This window comes from Hemitrygon akajei, chromosome 17, assembly GCF_048418815.1.
Source record: "Hemitrygon akajei chromosome 17, sHemAka1.3, whole genome shotgun sequence".
In the NCBI taxonomy this organism is placed as follows: domain Eukaryota; kingdom Metazoa; phylum Chordata; class Chondrichthyes; order Myliobatiformes; family Dasyatidae; genus Hemitrygon; species Hemitrygon akajei.
In genome coordinates this window covers 67,675,615-67,694,970 of record NC_133140.1, presented here as the reverse complement: position 1 = coordinate 67,694,970, position 19,356 = coordinate 67,675,615, and the positions used below count along the sequence as shown (strand labels likewise).

Here is a 19,356-nt window from a genome sequence, read left to right as displayed (position 1 = left end):
CACCTTGGGCTTACAGTGTGAACCGTCTACAAAATCTAGTGCCACTAATTTGAAAGCACTTCCCAAACCTGCAACCCGAAGCACAGAGAGCGATTAGCTCCATATGACACAGGTACATCGAAACATACATTGAAATATCATTTTGTGTCAATGACCAACACAGCCAGAGGAGAGTGCTGAGGCCAGCCTGTGAGCATCACCATGCTTCCAGTGCTGAACTAGCATGCCCACGACTTACTAACCCCAGCTGTACGTCTTTGGAATATGGGATGAAACCGGAGCATCTGGAGGAAATGCATGTGGTCACGGGGAGAATATAGAAACTCATTACATTCAGCCCCGATTGGGGATCGTCTGTGGTGTAAAGTGTTGCGCTAACCACTACGCTAGTGATGATGTCTATCGTATCTGACGATGACAGGAAACCTGAGTGGGAGAGTATTTAAAGCAGAAGAGCCATCACACTGGGGCAGTTCCATTCTCTCAACTTCGCAAGTCTGGGTCAAGTGGTCCAAATAGTGCCACGTTGCAGTAAGGAGAGCACATGCACGGTAACACCACCACTAGCATACTCCCCTAGTCACAAACCATTTAATATTACTGTCATTTCATTTTTGCTCGCTTTAGTCCTGGAACTCCTTATGCAACACCTTAGCATTGGTGCCTTCAGCTGACGGACTGCGGTGATTGAAATGGGAGCTCACCATCTCCTTCACAGTTCAACTAGGGATGGACAATAAAAGCTGACATAGCTGGCTAAACCATACCCTAAAACAAAAAGGAGCAAAAACCAAATGGTATAATATGATCCAATACTTCACTCGCATGTGAAAGTGCAGGTGTGGTCTTGGTTTGACTTGTCACCCAAAAAGTGGCTCCTTCCTTGGTAATACGCCAGCTTAGAGTTTGGTTGTCATAAGATTAGGACATGAATGCAGACTTTGGTGGCAAGTGCTTCCACTAAAAATTGACACTTGAAATTTACACAAATCAATTCCAAAATAATTAGGTATTGCCTAGTACCTGTGAGCGGCAACTTAGAGCATTGAACATATCGAAGAAGACGAAACAGGTGAATGCCATGGTTGTGGTCCTTGAGGAAATCTTCCCTTCTGGAAGCTATTTTAAATAAAATGAAAGATTTAAAGTTACATAACCATAAAATTAATAGAGGCATAGAGTAATACAGCATGGATACAGGCCTTTCGGTCCAACAAGCCTTTACCAACCATGGTGCCTACCCAGCTAGTCCCAATTCCCTGTATTTGTCCCATATCCCTCCAAGTCCTATCCTAGTGCTTCTTAAATGATAGTATTGTAGCTACCTCAATCACTTCCTCTGGCAGCTCGTTCCATGCATTCACCTCCCTCTGTGTGAAGGAGAGGGAGGTGAACGCATGCTCCATGCTCCCTATTTATGGTCTTGCCTACCCTATCATCCACCTTATCTAACCCTCTCATAATTTTAAACATTTCTATAAGGTTATCCCCATTCTCTTGTGCTCCAAGAAATGAAGACCTACCATGGCAAACGTTCTCCCTATAACCTATAACCCGGGCCCTCTAGGCCTGGCAATATCCTCAGGCCCTTTCTTCACTCTTTCCAGCTAATGCTCTTTAAAACTACCACTCATCTCAATCTTTCAGGTAAACTGAAATATAGGAAGAAATTAGAGACCGAAATAAAAGCAAAGAGTGCTTTGCATCGTCCACACATCGGGCGGGCCATGATTAGGTTAGGATTAATTGCTTTGCTGAGGTGGCATGGCCCAAAAGGCCTACTTTCTGCTGTAGTGGTAAATAAACAAAGAAACAAAAACAAATAAATAAATAATAAACCAGATTCTGATTTTACATGATGTAAAAGCACAGCTGGGAGCTAGGCACATTGTAAAATCAATGGGAGCATTTTAGTGTGGCCTCCACTGTACAATGGCACAGAACACACTGGATTCTGAAAGACATCCACACTTTTTCACTTCTCAACTTACAAGTGGGTTATCATCTCCAAAAATAATAATGAACAAGTTACATTTTGTAGGTGGCGCGTGGCCAAGTGGTTAAGGCATTGGACTAGTGATCTGAAGGTCATGAGTTCGAGATTCAGCCAAGGTGGTGTGTTGTGTTGAGCAAGGCACTTAACCACACATTGGTCTAGTCCACCTAGCTGAAAATGGGTACCGGCAAAATGCTGGGGGTTAACCTCGTGATAGACGGGCGTCCTATCCGGGGAGGTGGGGGGGGGGGGGGAGTCTTGTACTCTCAGTCGCTTCACACCACGGAAACCGGCATAAGCACCAGACTGATGAGCCTATAAGGCTTTAACTTTTAAACTTTGATTGAATAGAGGAAGCACGAACATAGATTATTTGATTGCGATTCAGGCAATTAATAATAGATTATTTATTAAAGTTTGTAATTGTACACACCTCTCTCCAATAAACAAAAAGGGTACCACTCATCATTATAACTGATGAGAATAATATTTTCATAATTAGGCTCTTATTCAGAATAGAGTCGTTCATATTTCTTGGAGGCTGTTTAATTGCATTCTTATCAACTGGTTCAACACCCAAGCTGTTGAAAGAAGAGCAGAAATAAATTACCAGCCAAATGCATATACACCAGGTATAATTTTTAGAGAGACACGAGACTGCAAATGCTGGAATCTGGAACAAAAAATAAACTTAATTTATTTACTTTCTACTTATTTGGATGCTCTGTAGTCAACCAGAATTATTAATTCTTTGGTAGAAGCGTATATTGAGTATATGAGAAATGGAAGGGATGGCGGGATTTCTCTGAGGTCTGGTACAGAGTCAATGAGCTGAATGATCTAAACCAGGGATGGCCAACCCATGGTGCATGCACCAAAAGTGGCGCATTGGATGATTAGAAGTGGCGCACTGCACCCCAGTGATAATAATAAAAAAGTAAACCTACTCATACAAAAAGTATTAACCAAAAACCGATTTGTGGAACAGTAATCTATAACAGGAATTCAAGTAGCTTAGACCCAGAAATGGGTCTGCACCAGCGGTGCGTCACAGGTTTTTGCCAGTCAGTTTACAATTGACACTCGTGCGCTATGGAGTTGTGCTTTGTTCATCCTTTGTGAACATTTGCAGTTTTATACTTTTTCAAAAATTAAGCCTTGCTTTTACATTCAGTTACCCATCACAGTGCAAAAGAAAAGCAGAAAGTGATAGTAAGCATGAATTCAATGAACAGTGGGAAAATTAGTTCTTATTTATAACGGGTCCGTCAGGAAAACCATTGTGCATTGTTTCTGAAAACACTTTCTCACATAATAGAAGATGATCTTAATAGACACTATAAAACACAATATCAGACTGAAATAGAAGGAAAACTGAAGCTAGTGCTTGGGTCTGAGTTACGGAAAGAAAATGTGATTAAGAAAAAGGAAGAAATTAAAAGAAGACAAAACATATTTGTTAAAAGTCCCATTAAGGTAAGTCCCACTTGGTGGCATAATAGTATCAGTGTCAGACTCCGGAACGAATGTTCCCGAGTTTGAATCCAAGTCGGGTTGAGCAACTCGGCCTCTTAAAAACAAGAATAGCTTGTTACGAAAACATCGTCAAAAGACGGTGCCCCGATAACTCCACTGCCGAGTTAAGGGCTATTCTTCTTCTCATTAAGGTAAGTAATATTTATCTTGTTTTTATATTAAATCAATATCTCATGTAAAAATGCTAAATATGTCTATATTAACACGTTTTTACAAGAATTGAATGGGGCTACAATAGTTGTATGGAATGTAAAAGGATTACCACCCCTGATCTAAACTGACACGTTTACTGAGGTGCAGTGAAATGTCACCCATAGAGATCATTTCATCACATTGGTACCTCAAGTTAAAACAAGGCAAACACAATTAGAAACTGCAGAAAACATTGTTACAGTTACCAAGTGCTGTGCAGGCAGACCTTAAGGTGCAAGGCCATAACCATTAGATTGTGAAGTCCAGAGTTCATCCCATTTCACAGTTCAAAGTACATTTATTATCAAAGTTCATGTCTGTCACCCTATGCAACCCTGGGATTCATTTTCTTGTGGGCATACTCAGTAAACCCAAGAACCAATAGAATCAACAAAAGACTACACCCAAAAGGCCGGACAGACAACCAATATGCAAAAGATAACAAACCATGCAAATACAAAAAGAAAGAGAAAAAATAAATAAGCAATAATTATCGAGAGCACGGGATGAGGAGTCCTTAGATTGTGAGAACTGTTCACTGTAGGGGCATGTGAAGTTGAGTGACAGTATCCACACTAGTTCAAGAACCTGATGATTGAGGGGTAATTATTCCTGAGCCTAGTACTGAGAGTTCTAAAGCTCCTGTATCATCGTCCTGATGGCAGCAGCAAGAAGAGATCATGACCTGGGTGGTGGGGTCCCTGATGATGGATGCTGCTTTATTGTGACAGCGCTCCATGTAGGTGTGCTCAATGGAAGGGAAGACCTTATCGCAATGAAATAGGTGATTATACATTTCACTTCATATATAATAGTATTTACACTGGTATCTGAAACCTTAATTCCCACACCACCAGGTTCAGGAACAGCTATTTTCCTAACACTTTAGAGGGATTTTGGGGTCCAAGTCTAAAGCTCCCTAAAGGTGGCTGTACAGATTGGTAAAGAAGGCATTTCAAATACTTGTTTATATCAGTTGAGGTACCGGGTTCGAGAGTTAGGAGGTGACATTGCAGCTAGTTACACTGCATCTGGATTATTGATTCAACTGATTGCCCCGTAGGATGTCCATAAAGGCCTTGGATAAGGTGCGGAAGGGGATTACCAGGGTGTTGCCTGGATTAGAGGCCATGTGCTATTAGGAGAGGTTGGACAAACTTAGGTTGTTTTCTCTGCAGCAATAGAGGCTGAGAAGAGATCTGGTGGAGATTTAAAAGTTATGAGAAACACAGATAGACTGTATCTTTTTACCAGGGGTGAAATGCCCAATATTGGAGAAGATATATTTAAGACAAAAGGGTGTAAGAGAGGTGCGGGGCAATTTTTAAAACATAAGCACAGAGTGGTGGGTGCCTGCAGTGGTGATAGTAGAGGGAAATACGACAGAGGCATCTAAGATGCATTTACATAGGCACAGAAACGTGCAGAGAATAGAGAAGTATGGACATTTTGTAGACAGAGGGGATTAGTTTAGTTAGGCCTTTAATTTCTGGTTTAATACATTTGGTGCATCATTGTGGACCGAAGGGCCTGTCCCTGTGCTGTACGGCTCTACGTTACCACGAGGTTCTTGAACTGACCTGCACTGACGTCTTGTTTTGCACAGTCTTTTTCTCTCATTATCTTGCATAGTGCGTGGCTGGGTAGAGATACCAAAGGAGGCGTAAGGCGCTCCTTCCCTTCACTAGCTGCAGGTCTCCCTTGAATTAGATGTAGCATCTGCTATGCACTACCCCCCCACCCCCCCGCCGAAGCACAGTCCTGTGAAGCCATGGGAGCAGGTGTAGTGGATGGTCGTATGAGCAACTGGTGCATATCATAACTCCCTGTTATGTGACCACTGGCCCCAGGCAGACAGTCTCTGAAGAGTATTGATAATGGCTGTAAAGACACTGCCAGAAGAAGGCAATGGCAAGCCACTTCTGTAGAAAAATTTGCTAAGAACAATCATGATTGTAGACCATGATCGGAAGCAGAAGTGGAAGGATTTCTGTTCTGTGTGTTGTCTGAATTTACATGCCCATGAAGCTGCTGAAAGCAAGTTTTTGTTGTATCTATACTGTACTTCACTCTACCTGTGCACAAGGCAACAAACTTGACTTGACACAATGACTTAGAACATCTCAAGTGTACTTTTATTTCTAAGTCCAGTGTTTACTCTTCCTGTAGGTTTTACTTGATATTTGTATAGCAGTGTTAGGTTAGAATACCTTGAAGGATCGTGAAGAATAGGCCCATGCTGCATGGAGTTTTGCAGAGAAAGAGGTGATTCTACGGTGGTCTATAAGACTATGAAAGGGCTTGATAGAGGTGATATTGTGAGAATATTTCTCCTGGATGGTGAATCAAGACCTAGTGAGCATCGTTTTAGAATAAGTCTATTCATTAAGATAGGGATGAGGAGAAATTTCTTTATTTGGAGATAGCACAGTAACAGGTCTTCCTGCCCACCCAGTTACACATCGACTAATTATCCTACTAATCTGTATGCCTTTGGAACATGGTGAAAATAACAGAGGAAACCCACATAGTAACAAACAAACTCCTCACAGAAAGTGGCAGAATTGACCCGGGTACACCAACTGCTGCACTACCATGCTGTCCCACAATTCTTTCAGAAGATTCAGAATCTTTGAAGATCACTACCCTGCACAAGTCATTAGTACATACAAAGCTGAGAGAGACAAGTTTCTCCACCTTAAGGGAATCATGAATGATAGGGATTAGTTAGGAAAGTGAATCGATAAGGTTCAGATCAACAGTTATTGTATCTTACTGAATGGAATAGTAAGCTCAAGTGGTTTCGCATCTGCTACTGTTCCCTGGTTTCCTATGTAATCCGAGTTCATCTTTAAACTTTAGCTTTAAAGCTACAGCACAATGGACTATGCTTAACATGATGTCAAAATACACAGACGGGTTTATGGTAAGAGCGCAAAATGAGGAATCTCACAGAACAATAAAAGCATGACAAGGAAGGGCATCGAGCTCCACAGACTACAGGGAAATGTGATTGGATTACTTCTTTACAAGAAAATAGGTTGCAGAAACAAACTCAAGAAAAAAATGTAAAGACAAAAGCATAGAACACATATGATGAAATGATTCAGGTGAGGTAAGTGAGGCAAAACATCAGTGATGTCATGAGCCATATGAGGGTTACAGAGGAGGTGGTGCTTGCTGCTCTGACGTAGGTTAGGGTGGATAAAACCCCAGGGCTTGATAAGGTGCCCCCTTGTGGAAGGCTAGTGCACAAATTACAGGGGCCTTAGCTGAGGTATTTAAAACTTCCTTAGTCACGGGTGTGGTTCTGAAAGATTGGAGGATAGCTGATCTTATTCCATTGTTTAAGAAAGGTTATAAGAACGAGCCTGATAATTATAGGCTGGTGAGCCTGACGTCAGTAGTAGGCAAGTTATAGAAATATAGAAAACCTACAGCACAATACAAGCCCTTTGGCCCACAAAGTTGTGCCGAACATGTCCCTACCTTAGAAATTACTAGGCTTACCCATAGCCCTCTATTTTTCTAGGCTCCTTGTACCTATCCAAAAGTCTCTTAAAAGACCCTATCGTATCTGCCACCACCACCGTTGCCAGCAGCCCATTCCACGCACTCACCACTGAGTAAAAAACTTAACCCTGATATCTCTTCTGTATCTACTCCCCAGCACCTTAAACCTGTGTCCTCTTGTGGCAACCACTTCAGCCCTGGGAAAAAGCCTCTGCCTATCCACATGATCAATGCCTCTCATCATCTTATACACCTCTATCAAGTCACCTCTCATCCTCCGTCATTCCAAGGAGAAAAGGCTGAGTTCACTCAACCTATTCTCATAAGGCATGCTCCCCAATCCAGACAACATCCTTGTAAATCTCCTCGGCCCCCTTTCTATGGTTTCCACATCATTCCTATAGTGAGACAACCAGAATTGAACACTACTCTAAGAGGGGCCTGACCAGGGTCCTATATAGCTGTAATATTACCTCTTGGCCCTTAAACTCAATCCTGCGGTTGATGAAGGCCAATGCACCGTATGCCTTTTTAACCACAGTCAACCTGTGCATCCGTTTTAAGTGTCCTATGGATTCCCCAAGATCCCTCTGATCCTCCACACTGCCAGGAGTCTTACCATTAATACTATATTCTGCCTTCATATTTGACCTACCAAAATGAACCACCTTACACTTATCTGGGTTGAACTCCATCTGCCACTTCTCAGTCCAGTCCTGCACCCTATCAATATCACGCTGTAACCTCTGACAGCCTTCCACACTATCCACAACACCTCCAACCTTTGTGTCATGAGAAAATTTACTAAACCATCACTCCACTTCCTTATCCAGGTCATTTATGAAAATCACGAAGAAAAGGGGTCCCAGAACAGATTACTGGGCACACCACTGGTCACCGACCTCCATGCAGAATATGACCCGATTACAACCACAATTTGCTTTCTGTGGGTAAGCCAATTATGGATCCACAAATTAAGGTCCCCTTGGATCCCATGCCTCCTTACTTTCTCAATAAACCTTGCATGGGGTACCTTATCAAATGCCTTGCTGTAATCCATATACACTACATCTGCTGCTCTACCTTCATCAACGTGTTTAGTCACATCCTCAAAAAATTCAATCAGGTTCTTAAGACATGACCTGCCTTTGACAAAGCTATGCCTCTCCAAATGTTTTCCATCAACTTATCAACCACTGAAGTAAGACTCACTGGTTTATAATTTTTTGGGCTATCTCTACATCCTTTCTTGAATAAGAGAACAACATCTGCAACCCTCCAATCCTCTGGAACCTTTCCCATCCCCATTGATGATGCAAAGATCATTGCCAGAGGCTCAGCAATCTCCTTCCTCGCCTCCCACAGTAGCCTGGGGTACATGACATCCAGTCCTAGAGACTTATCCAACTTGATGCTTTCCGAAAGCTCCAGCACATCCTCTTTCTTAATGTCTATATGCTCAAGCTTTTCAATCTGCTGTAAACCACCCCTACGTTCGCCAAGATGCTTTTCCATAGTGAATTAAGTACCTCTGCCATCTCCTCCGGTTCCATACACACTTTTTCACTGTCGCACTTGATTGGTCCTATTCTCTCGTGTCTTATCCTCTTAACTCTTCACATACTTGTAGAAAGCCTTGGGATTTTCTTTAATCCTGCTCACCAAAGCCTTCCCATGGCCCCTTCTGACTCTCCTAATTTCATTCTTAAGCTCCTTCTTGCTCGCCTTATAATCTTCTAGATCTCTATCATTAGTTTTTCGAAACTTACGTAAGCTTTTCTTTTCTCTTTGACTAGGTTTTCAACAGCTTTTGTACAGCATGGTTCCTGTACCCTACCATCCTTTCCCTATCTCATTGGAACACACCTATGCAGAACCCCATGCAAATATCCCCTGAACATTTGCCACATATCTGCCGTACATGTCCCTGAGAATATCTGTTCCCAATTTATGCTTCCAAGTTCCTGCCTGATAGCTTCATATTTCCCCTTACTCCAATTAAACACTTTCCTAACTTGTCTCTTCCTATCCCTCTCCAATGCTGTGGTAAAGGAGATAGAATTCTCATCACCATCTCCAAAATGCTCTCCCACTTAGAGACCCGACACCTGACCAGGTTCATTTCCCAATATCCGATCAAGTACAGCCTCGCCTCTTGTAGGCTTATCTACGTATTGTGTCAGGAAACCTTCCTGAACACACCTAACAAACTCCACCCCATCTTAACTGCTCGCCCTAAGGGAGATGCCAATCAATATTTGGGAAATTAACATCTCCCACCATGACAACCCTATTATTATTACACCTTTCCAGAATCTGTCTCCCTATCTGCTCCTTGATGTCCCTGTTACTATTGGATGGTCTATAAAAAACACCCAGTCGAGTTATTGACCCCGTCCTGTATCTAACTTCCACCCACAGAGACTCAGTGGACAATCCCTCCATGATTTTCTTCTTGCTGCAGCCATGACACTATCTCTGATCAGCTGTGTCACGCCCCCACCTCTTTTGCCTCCCTCCCTGTCCTTTATGAAACCTCTAAAGCCTGGCACTTTAAGTAGCCATTCCTGCCCCTGAGCCATCCAAGTCTCTGTAATGGCCACAACATCATAGCTCCAGGTACTGATCTACGCTCTAAGCTCATCCACTTTGTTCATGATGCTTCCTGTGTTAAAATAGACACATCTCAAACCATTAGTCTGAGTGCATTCCTTCTCTATCACCTCCCTTTCACACTTCTCCAAGCTCTCTCTATTTGTGAGCCAACCGCCTTTTCCTCTGTTTTTTCAGTTCAGTTCCCAACCCCCAGCAATTCTAATTTAAACTCTCCCCAATAGCCTTAGCAAACCTCCCTGCCAGAATATTGGTCCCCTTCGGATTCAAGTGTAGCCCCTCCTTTTTGTACAGGTCACTCCTGCCCCAAAAGAGGTCCCAATGATCCAGAAATCTGAATCCCTGTCCCCTGCTCCAATCCCTCAGCCACGCATTTATCGTCCACTCATTCTATTCCTATTCTCACTGTCACGTGGCACAGGCAGTAATCCTGAGATTACTACCTTTGTGGTCCTGCTTCTCAACTAACTTCCTAACTCCCTGTGGTCTGTTTTCTGGACCTCCTCCCTTTTCCTACCCATGTCATTGGTACCAATAGGTACCATGACCTCTGGCTGTTCACCTTCCTACTTCAGGATATCTTGGACATGATCAGGATCATCTCAGACCCTGGCACCAGCGAGGCAAACTACCATCCGTGTTTCTTTCCTGCATCCACAGAATCACCTGTCTAACAATACAGCCCCTATTACTGCTGCCTTCTTCCTTTCCCTACCCTTCTGAGCCACAAGGCCAGAGGTGTGGCAACTGCTGCTTGACCCATTGACCCAGGTAGGCCCCCCCACAACAGTACTCAAGCAGGAGTACTTATTGTTAAGGGGGACAGCCACAAGGGTATTCTCTAGTATCCGGGTCTTGCCCTTCCCTCTCCTGACTGTTACCCACTCACCTGTCTCCTGAGTTGTTGGGGTGACTATTTGCCTATTGCAAAACCCAAGTTATAGAGAAAGGTTGAATAAGTTAAGATTCTGTTCCCTGAAGCATATTCGAATGGGGAGAGATTTGATAAAGGTATAAATTATGAGGGGTGTAGGAGCCATGCGTCAGTTTTCTATCTGCATTGTATTCTGTGTTACCCGTTTATTATGTTCGTTATGATAGTCACATGGATGGGGGTGTGATAAAAGCAAAGAGTTTGGTTACGTGTTCCTGATTTAGTTAGTCAGTTAGAGTTAGGGACAGCCGGGTGTGATATCTCCTTGTTTGTCCCTTAGGTACGCTTAATATTTCTTCAAGATTGTTTGTTTTGCTAGTTGCTTAATAAAGGATTAGATGTATTTCTTCGATGTTGAACATTATTACAGAGTTGGATCAGAAAGTGCGTCATACTGGATTAACTCCCTAGTTTGGTCTCTGGCAGTGGTGTTGGTTTGTTCAGGTAGCTACTACAAGGGGTGTATAGATAGGACAGGTGCATGTCCACACACTGCATGTCCACACACTGCCCACCAGAGACTGAGTGAGATGAGAACTAGGGGTCATGGCTTAAGGATGAAAGGTGAAATGTTTAAGGGGAACATCTTTACTCAGAGGGTGATGAGAGTGTGGAACGAGCTGCCATTCGAAGTTGTGACTGTGGGTTCGATTTCAACATTTAAAAGAAGTTTGGTTAAGTACATGGACGGGAAGGATATATGACAGGCTATGGTCCAGGTGCAGATGAATAAGACTTGACAAAATAATAGTTTGTCACAGACAAGAAGGCCCAAATGGCTTGTTTCTGTGCTGTAGTGCTTTAATGGTCAATTCCATTTGAGCATAGACAATTAAGCCCAAGTTATAAATTGAGTATGAAGAAATTTAAATAACTAATTTCACCCTTGACACATAGATAATGAAATATGTTTCCAACTGTACAGCCCCGCAGATATGGATCATGCCTTCAATACGAAATTGGGGTAACTAACAATGACCCTACCTTTGAGCTGGAGGCCCATCCATAATGATGTTGATCCACAGAATCTGCATTGCATTTAGTGGATTTGGCAAGTTGAATATAGTCGACAGAGCAATCATACCCAATGCTGAAATACTCCTGCATATTTAAAACAAAGCATTTAAATTTTAGACAGATGTTTGACAATGGCGTAATCTACAAAGACAGGTTAGTGTCTATTAAATAGCTAAATTTATACTCACGTACTCAGTTGGAACATCACAAAGTTTTTAATGTTGTAGAATATTCCTTTGCCTTCCTCCACTGCTGACCTACAAAATAATGGCTTGCCAGGTTATTCCATTTCATGGAAATGATTTTATAAATTTTAGTATTTGTTTATATTTCCCCTGCTCTTTCACATTTTAACATGGTTTTCTATGTAAAACAGCAGGAAGCCCCTTCTAGTGTATAATAATAGCTGTTTTCATCTTTGAACTTACAGTCTATGCTCAGGCATTCCACAGGAATCTCATTCATCACTTTAGCAAGAGAAATTTTACTCTGCATTTCTAAAATAAAGACCTATAAAGTAAATCAAAATGTACAAACACTACACACATTATGTAAAAGCTTACAGTAATTAATAATTTGCATGCTATTGCTAACATTTTGAGAAGTTAAGCAGAACCGCAAGAATACTTACAAAATAGATGTGAAGTCATCGTCCACTAGAATCATGCCTGCCGCTTCCTTACTGACATCACTTCCTGTTCCTCTCATGGCAATTCCAATATCTGCAGACTTGAGAGCAACAGCATCGTTCACACCATCTCCTGTCATCCCCACCACCGCATTATTGTTCTGGAGAGCCTGTAGAGCATCATGGAAAGATGTAAACGGTTGCATATTTTACTGGTCAACCAACATGCACATCAAGTTTAAACAATATCGGCTGTTATCCAAAGGACATCTCGAATGGCTTCTATTAGTAGCAGTTTCAATTACCTTACCATTACAGTGGTTTTGTGTCATTCAAGATAGTTGACTAATACATTTAGAAAGTGTGAGAGAACACATTTTTACAATATACATCATAAAGAGGTTAATACCTTTACAATATTCTGCTTGTGTTTTGGACTTGTTCGGAAGAATACAGCAACCTGGAAGTGGAAACAGAGGGAATGGGGAGGAATGTGCAGGAGAGAGAGGAGAAAAAAGCAAATACTTTAGTTTTTAAGATAATTGCCACAAAATGCTATTTATACAGTTTTAATGTTTTATTTCAAAATGTGTAATAAAACGAGAATTATATTGGCGGGGTGTGACAAGATCCCAGTGTAACCGCATCGATTGAAAACAAGCAGAGAAGGCAGTGTGGATTCAGCTCATATTTGCATGATGTAAACCTAGATGTCAGGTGATTATCAGGACTATTGTATGACACTTGCACTAATTGCTGCATGCACCAGCAGGGGACCTGAATTAATAGTGCTAATTAGATCTCAGCTGCACTGCTTATAGGTGAGATAGAAAGTAATGAGTGAAACTGCACTCTAAATCATGATGAAGGAGAAGGGGGGGTGTTTGTTTTGCGGGGGGGGGGGGGGGGGAATTGCTGGAAGTGTTATGAGAAACTATCTTGATGCTTAACCATACTGCTAAAATTCATTAAAACAGCAGTGCCAAAACCCTGGAGGCTACAACACTAAACGACTTTATTTGTAATGTTGAAAAATAAACTCATGCTTAATCAAATTTTGGACCTTTATTAAAGGGGAATATACAACTAAGGAAGTGACTTTAAATTATCTTAAAGAAATTAAATTTAGAGTAACTTCGAGTTGGTATCATACCTTCATGACCAAACGGGAAAGATCCTCATCACTTGTTTGATCCAACTGCTCCCCAGACATAACCTCCATATCATCATTGTAAAGTCCTATACTTTTCCCTGTATGAGCATATGCAGTTGAAAGCGATTATTTCCAGCTATACTTTGGGGTTATATTTTACATTGTGGACTACTTCATTTAAATATCATTGTTCAAATCATTTACTTTGCTTCAATTTACTACTCCAAAGCAAACATCTGGCAGCACCACAAAGATAGAAATGTCATGTTGCAAATACTTAGAAGGTTAGGCAGGGTCTATGGAGAGAGAGTAAATTGTCCAGGTTAATGGCAGGAGGAAACTCAAACTCACAGTAGACTGGATTTTATGGGGGAAATGAGAAATATGACTGAAAGCCTGCTAGCCCCAAACCTCAATCATTATATTAGAAATATGATCAAGTAATATGGTACATTATTCATTGACCATGAGGATGTTATTCAGCAGCTTAATCATTACAATAAAAAATTTTTAAAAACACAAACACAAAGTGGAGCAAACTATTTTTTTTTGTTAATAGGGAAAGGTTGAGGATAAACGGAGCTATTTAGCCTGCTGATTATTCTCCTTTATTGGATTCAGTGATTTATTGAATGTCTCAGCTCTATTACAGTTTAAGTAGCCCACGAAGAATAATTTTGTGTTTTAATGGTATAACTGAAGTTCTACTCAACATCCACTTAAAATTATTACTAATTTAAATGACCATTTAAGTTATAAAAGTTATATGAAAAATGTCAGTATAGTCCAAGAACATCCAGAAGCTACATGCTTCATTACACGCAGGAGCGTACAAAGCACCACAAAGGAGAAAATAAAGACTTGTTGATTGGATGGAAGTTTATTACTCTGTCACAGAGAACCAAATTATGGCTACAATGAATGATAGTTTCCAGCATTTCAAATTTGATAACAGCTGTGTTTGTGTTAAATGAAGTAATCTGCATTCATTAACTAGTCTCATATCACAGGTCCTATCAGTTCAGTAATTACACTTCTTTTTAAAAATCAAAAGCATATAATATAGAGCTTGAACATAAGCCAAGATTTGAGAATTTTCACACTATCCAGGATAAAGCATCTTGATAACCTTCCCATCTTGCACTCTGAACATTCTCTTCATACACCCTGGGGTCATTATGACAGCATAATTCAGTGCCGTAAATCACCAAGTCTTCAACAGCATCTTCTTTCAAGAGGAACAAACAGCCAAAAGGAAAATCACTTCCTGTTGCTTCCTAACCAAGTCACTTATCCTTCAACTCAGAAAAAATACTGTTGATCAATCCTCATCACCGAGTCCACATAACGGAACTTACTATCCAAGCAGCTTATTCAAATGTACTTTCATCATGTGGTACAAGGAAGTTGTCCTTGTCATCCTCTCAAGGGCATTGGGTGATGGGCAATAAATGTTTGGCCTTTTCAGCAGTGCTTGCATTTCATGAATGAACATGAAGAGATTGTCCAGTACTAAACCAATGGAACAATTGGTTACTACTGGACAATGCTGAGGACCAACATGGTATATCCCTGCTAGAAAGCATGTGATGCCACTCATCCTTTTCAGTCTCTTAGCTTAATTTTCTATTTGCCACAGTAAAAACAGAATGATAAACAAAAACTTATAAATTGTAATGGGTATAAAATGTAAAGCTTGTTGTTGCTTTGAATTCTGTCAGGTGTTAGAGCAGCACACACTTCAATACAGCTGCATTAAACCTAAAGGCAAGCTTAGGAGGAGACAATGGTGCCTAACAGCAACTCCTTTGCTTGCATCTTCGGAAACAGCTCCATTTCCTTCTTTAATATCTCTATTTTTCACTTTCAGGGTTCTTTTGAAGACCTGGAGTTACACGCTGACTTCAGTTCTTTGCAGGGATGGGACCTGTTCTCGGGGGTTTCACGTTATTCGATATGCAAAGGATGCAGCCTATGAGATTAGCTTGCCTTTGGAGTTCCAGGATCTTGGGGCTCCGGGGATGGGCAGTCCCAAGGTCGGTGTCCTGGCAGGAAATCGGTGTGTCATGGGAGATGGAACGTCGCTGGCTGTTTGCCCAGTAACCTGAGATCTTTGGGCTCAGAGCTCAGAAAAAGCGAGGCAATGGACTTTTAACATCGTAAATCAGCGAGGTGTTTGTATATTGAATACAAGGTGAACGAGTATTCTTTGGGGCACTGCAAGTCTGTGTCTTTGCTGTTGCTTTGCTGCACACTTGAGTGCTCGGTGGAGGGTGCCGATGCTTTTTTTTGCTGGTGGGGGAGGGGGGATCGTTGCTTTGCTGCTGTTTACGCGTGAGGGGGGAAGCTGGGGGGTACTTTGGGGTTCTAACATTTAACTATCATTCATTCTTTGGGGACATCCCTCAGTTCTCATGGATGGTTACAAAGAAAAAGCATTTCAGGATGTATATTGTATACATTCCTCTGACATTAAATGTACCTTTGAAACTTGGAAAAGAAGATAGACAGAATAATTAGTTACTCAAGAGCAAAATAGGCCAAAATTCATTGTACCTATAGAGATGGCTGTTGCCATGGAGTCTCCAGTGACCATCTTAACAGCAACTCCTGAACTCTGAAGCATTTGAATTGCTGCTTTGACTCCAGTTCTCGGTGGGTCAATAATGCCAATAAATCCCAAGAAGGTAAGTTCACCTAATTCATGCCCAGAGGCTAGTGTAAGCACTGGAAAGAACAAACAGGAAACTGGCAATTAATACCAGTCTTGATCTTTTAATGTACATATATCCTGCATCATGGAGAAAAAAATAATGGGGCAAAAGATACAGAAGCCTGAAAACATAGACCACCCAGCACAAGGACAGATTCTAACCCACTGTAATAATAAGACTATTAAATGGTCCAATAGTACGATTAGACAGACTCTTGACCTCAGAATCTACACCGCTAAGACCTTTATCAGTAGCTGTTACACTTCATTCTACATTGTTATTGCTTTACTTTGTTTACCTCAATGCTCTGTTATTATTTGATTTTAAAACGTAGGGCACAATTAGGCCATTTGGCCCATAACCTGTATGAACAGTATGCAAGACAAGCATTTCATGGTATCTTGGTACATGTGGTAATATTGACCAAATACAATGCGAGAGCATGAATTTCCACTTGGGATCAATAATTATTGATATCATGTACTACCTGCCCTGGATGGTTTATATTGATAATTAATCAAGGTTTGAAACACACACATCCATTGTTTAAAACATAAGACCATAAGACAAACGAGCAGAAGTCAGCCATTCGGCCCATTGAGTCTGCTCCGCCATTTTATCCTGAGCTCATCCATTCTCCCATTTAGTCCCACTCCCCCGCCTTCTCACCATAACCTTTGATGCCCTGGCTACTTAGATACCTATCAATCTCTGCCTTAAGGCCAATGACTTGGCTTCCACTGCAGCCCGTGGCAACAAATTCCATAGATTCACCACCCTCTGGATAAAAAAAAAAAGAAGTTGGCCTGAATTCTAGTCTTCGTTAACCCAAACCGATTTTCCAAATCTGCTGCAGAATTTAACTGCTGGCTCGCAGTCAAAGGAAAATCCTGTAAACAAGCTGCCTTATCAGCAGGTGTGAGACGAGGCCCTCCATAGGATTATGAAGGGAGAGAGTTTGCAAATAGGTTATTGAGAGGAAGATTTGGTGTTAGGACAGTGAGTTCAATGGTGGTCAAAGGTCTCAAGAGTAGAGAGGTCACAAAAGGTGCTCACAAAGGCAAGGTATTTGGGCTTGGGAGTGGGACCATTGCAGCTTTGTCCTATTCACAAACCTCATGGGTTCAATCCTTCACGTTCCTCCACAGTTTAGGTCTTTTGAGATAAATTAAGGATAATTGCTTAAAATGGAGGTCATCTGTCTCAATATAAATTTTTTAATAATGAACTTGTCTGCTGTAACCACTATTTCCTCTAAGCTACGTGGCTATTTTTCAGTTTTCATTCTAAATATTCAAAGTACGTCTATTACAAAAAACTTTTTAGTGCTAAGCAGTTTGTTGGCATGTATAAATTTTGTGCTTAGACACACAGCGAGAATTTTCTTTTACAATGTTAATATAATTTTGACATCTGGATTAATACAACTGTGAAGCACCCCTGTAATTAGTTATGTTAATGAATATACTTGACCAACTTCTAAGATTGTGTGGGAAGTGCATTGACCGGCTGCAGTTTTGCCTGGCATGTGAATGCCAATGCTTTTGAGCAGAAAATCCTACAAAACGTAGTGGATTCGGCCCAGTACATCACGGGGAAAGACTGCCAGGCCATTGAGCATATCGACTTGAAATGTTGTCATAGAAAAGCAACATTCATTAAAGATCCACACCATGCTCTTTTCTGGCTGCTGCCATCAGGTAGAAGGTACAGGTGCCTCAGGAGTCAGACCACCAGGTTCATGAACAGTTACTAACCCTCAGCCAATAGGCTCTTAAGCAAAAGAGGATAACTATACTTATTCTATTTCTGATGTTCCCACAACCATGATCTCACATTAAGGACTGTTTATCTTGTTATTTCATGCTATTGATCTTGCTATCTATATACCTTGCTATTTATTTATATTTGCATTTGCACAGTTCGTTGTTCAATGATCCTGGTTACAGTTACTGTTCTATTGATTTGCTGATTATGACCGCAGGAAAAGGAATTTCAGGGTTGTACCTGGTGATGTGTATGTATACTGATAAAATATTTCTTTTAAACTTTGAATATAGTCTATATGTTTTCTAAGCAAAAAACATACCACAGCTTTTACTTGAAAACATTTTAGAGCTTCAACGTATTTGTATTGTCAGTTTTTCAGGTTGCAGCACTGTTACAAATTGTAACAATAAACCCACAATGCAAGTCAGTAGCTCATTGTTAATAAACTATCAGCCCACTGAATGCTGATGCTGTCTAGTCAAAACACTTTACTTTTTGCATTGTGTCTGTCAGTTGTTTAGACTGCTTGAGTTTATGAAATATTAAATATTTTCTTTGATGTACTATATTTCATGATAACCTTAAATTAATAAGTAAAATCAAAAGTATGTGATTTTTCAGTTTTCATTCTAAATATCCAAAGTATGTCTATTACAAAAAAACTTTTAAGTAGTGCTGGACAGTTTGTTGGCATGTAAAAATTTTGTGCTTAGAGCAATGGTTGGTCTGTGCAGCTGTAAAAATGTTGGCTGTAATGATCCATGATTACCTTGTGCTATTTTGGCTACATTACAATTTGAATGGAGATGCAGTGGGTTTAATTCCTGTCCCAGATATACTGTTATATAATCTCTAATATGGTTCAAACCATCCCATTTTTAGAATATGATTTACCTTTAATCTTGGCAGAACATAGATGAAAATATATTTGACAGTTTTGCACTAACAACATTACAATAACATACTAAAGAAAAACAGCAGAAATTTACATTTGACACTTGCACTATATTATGACACACAATGCAATAGAATTTAAAATATAAAACTATACACGTTGGATTAGAAGATTTGGCAAAACTCAAGATCTTACCACGAAGGCCCTCTGCTCCCAGCTTTGCTTGTTGTTGAAGGTATACAGCACACTGTTGTGGTGTGAGTGGTATTGACGCGCCACCGAGGTTATACTTGATACAATACTGAATAACTGCCTCATATGCACCTTTCATGAAGAACAATTCTTCATTTTCCTTTAAATCACATAACAAGAAGGTTACCGCTGACTTAGACATG

At 40.8% G+C, this 19,356-nt stretch overlaps 1 protein-coding gene across 2 annotated transcripts in view; it reads right to left on the bottom strand.

Moving 5' to 3' along the window:
- The window catches only part of LOC140740804 (calcium-transporting ATPase type 2C member 2-like), a 74,301-nt gene that overhangs the window by 3,928 nt on the left and 51,017 nt on the right, over window positions 1-19,356 (bottom strand). For both annotated transcript variants that reach the window (XM_073070325.1, XM_073070326.1), the window contains exons 17-25: window positions 19,157-19,313; window positions 16,139-16,309; window positions 13,583-13,680; window positions 12,839-12,889; window positions 12,433-12,599; window positions 11,990-12,058; window positions 11,769-11,885; window positions 2,430-2,577; window positions 1,024-1,119 (exon numbers count right to left, since the gene is read on the bottom strand). In XM_073070325.1, the coding sequence (XP_072926426.1) occupies window positions 1,024-1,119; window positions 2,430-2,577; window positions 11,769-11,885; window positions 11,990-12,058; window positions 12,433-12,599; window positions 12,839-12,889; window positions 13,583-13,680; window positions 16,139-16,309; window positions 19,157-19,313 (1,074 nt within the window). The remainder of the gene's footprint in view (window positions 1-1,023; window positions 1,120-2,429; window positions 2,578-11,768; window positions 11,886-11,989; window positions 12,059-12,432; window positions 12,600-12,838; window positions 12,890-13,582; window positions 13,681-16,138; window positions 16,310-19,156; window positions 19,314-19,356) is intronic.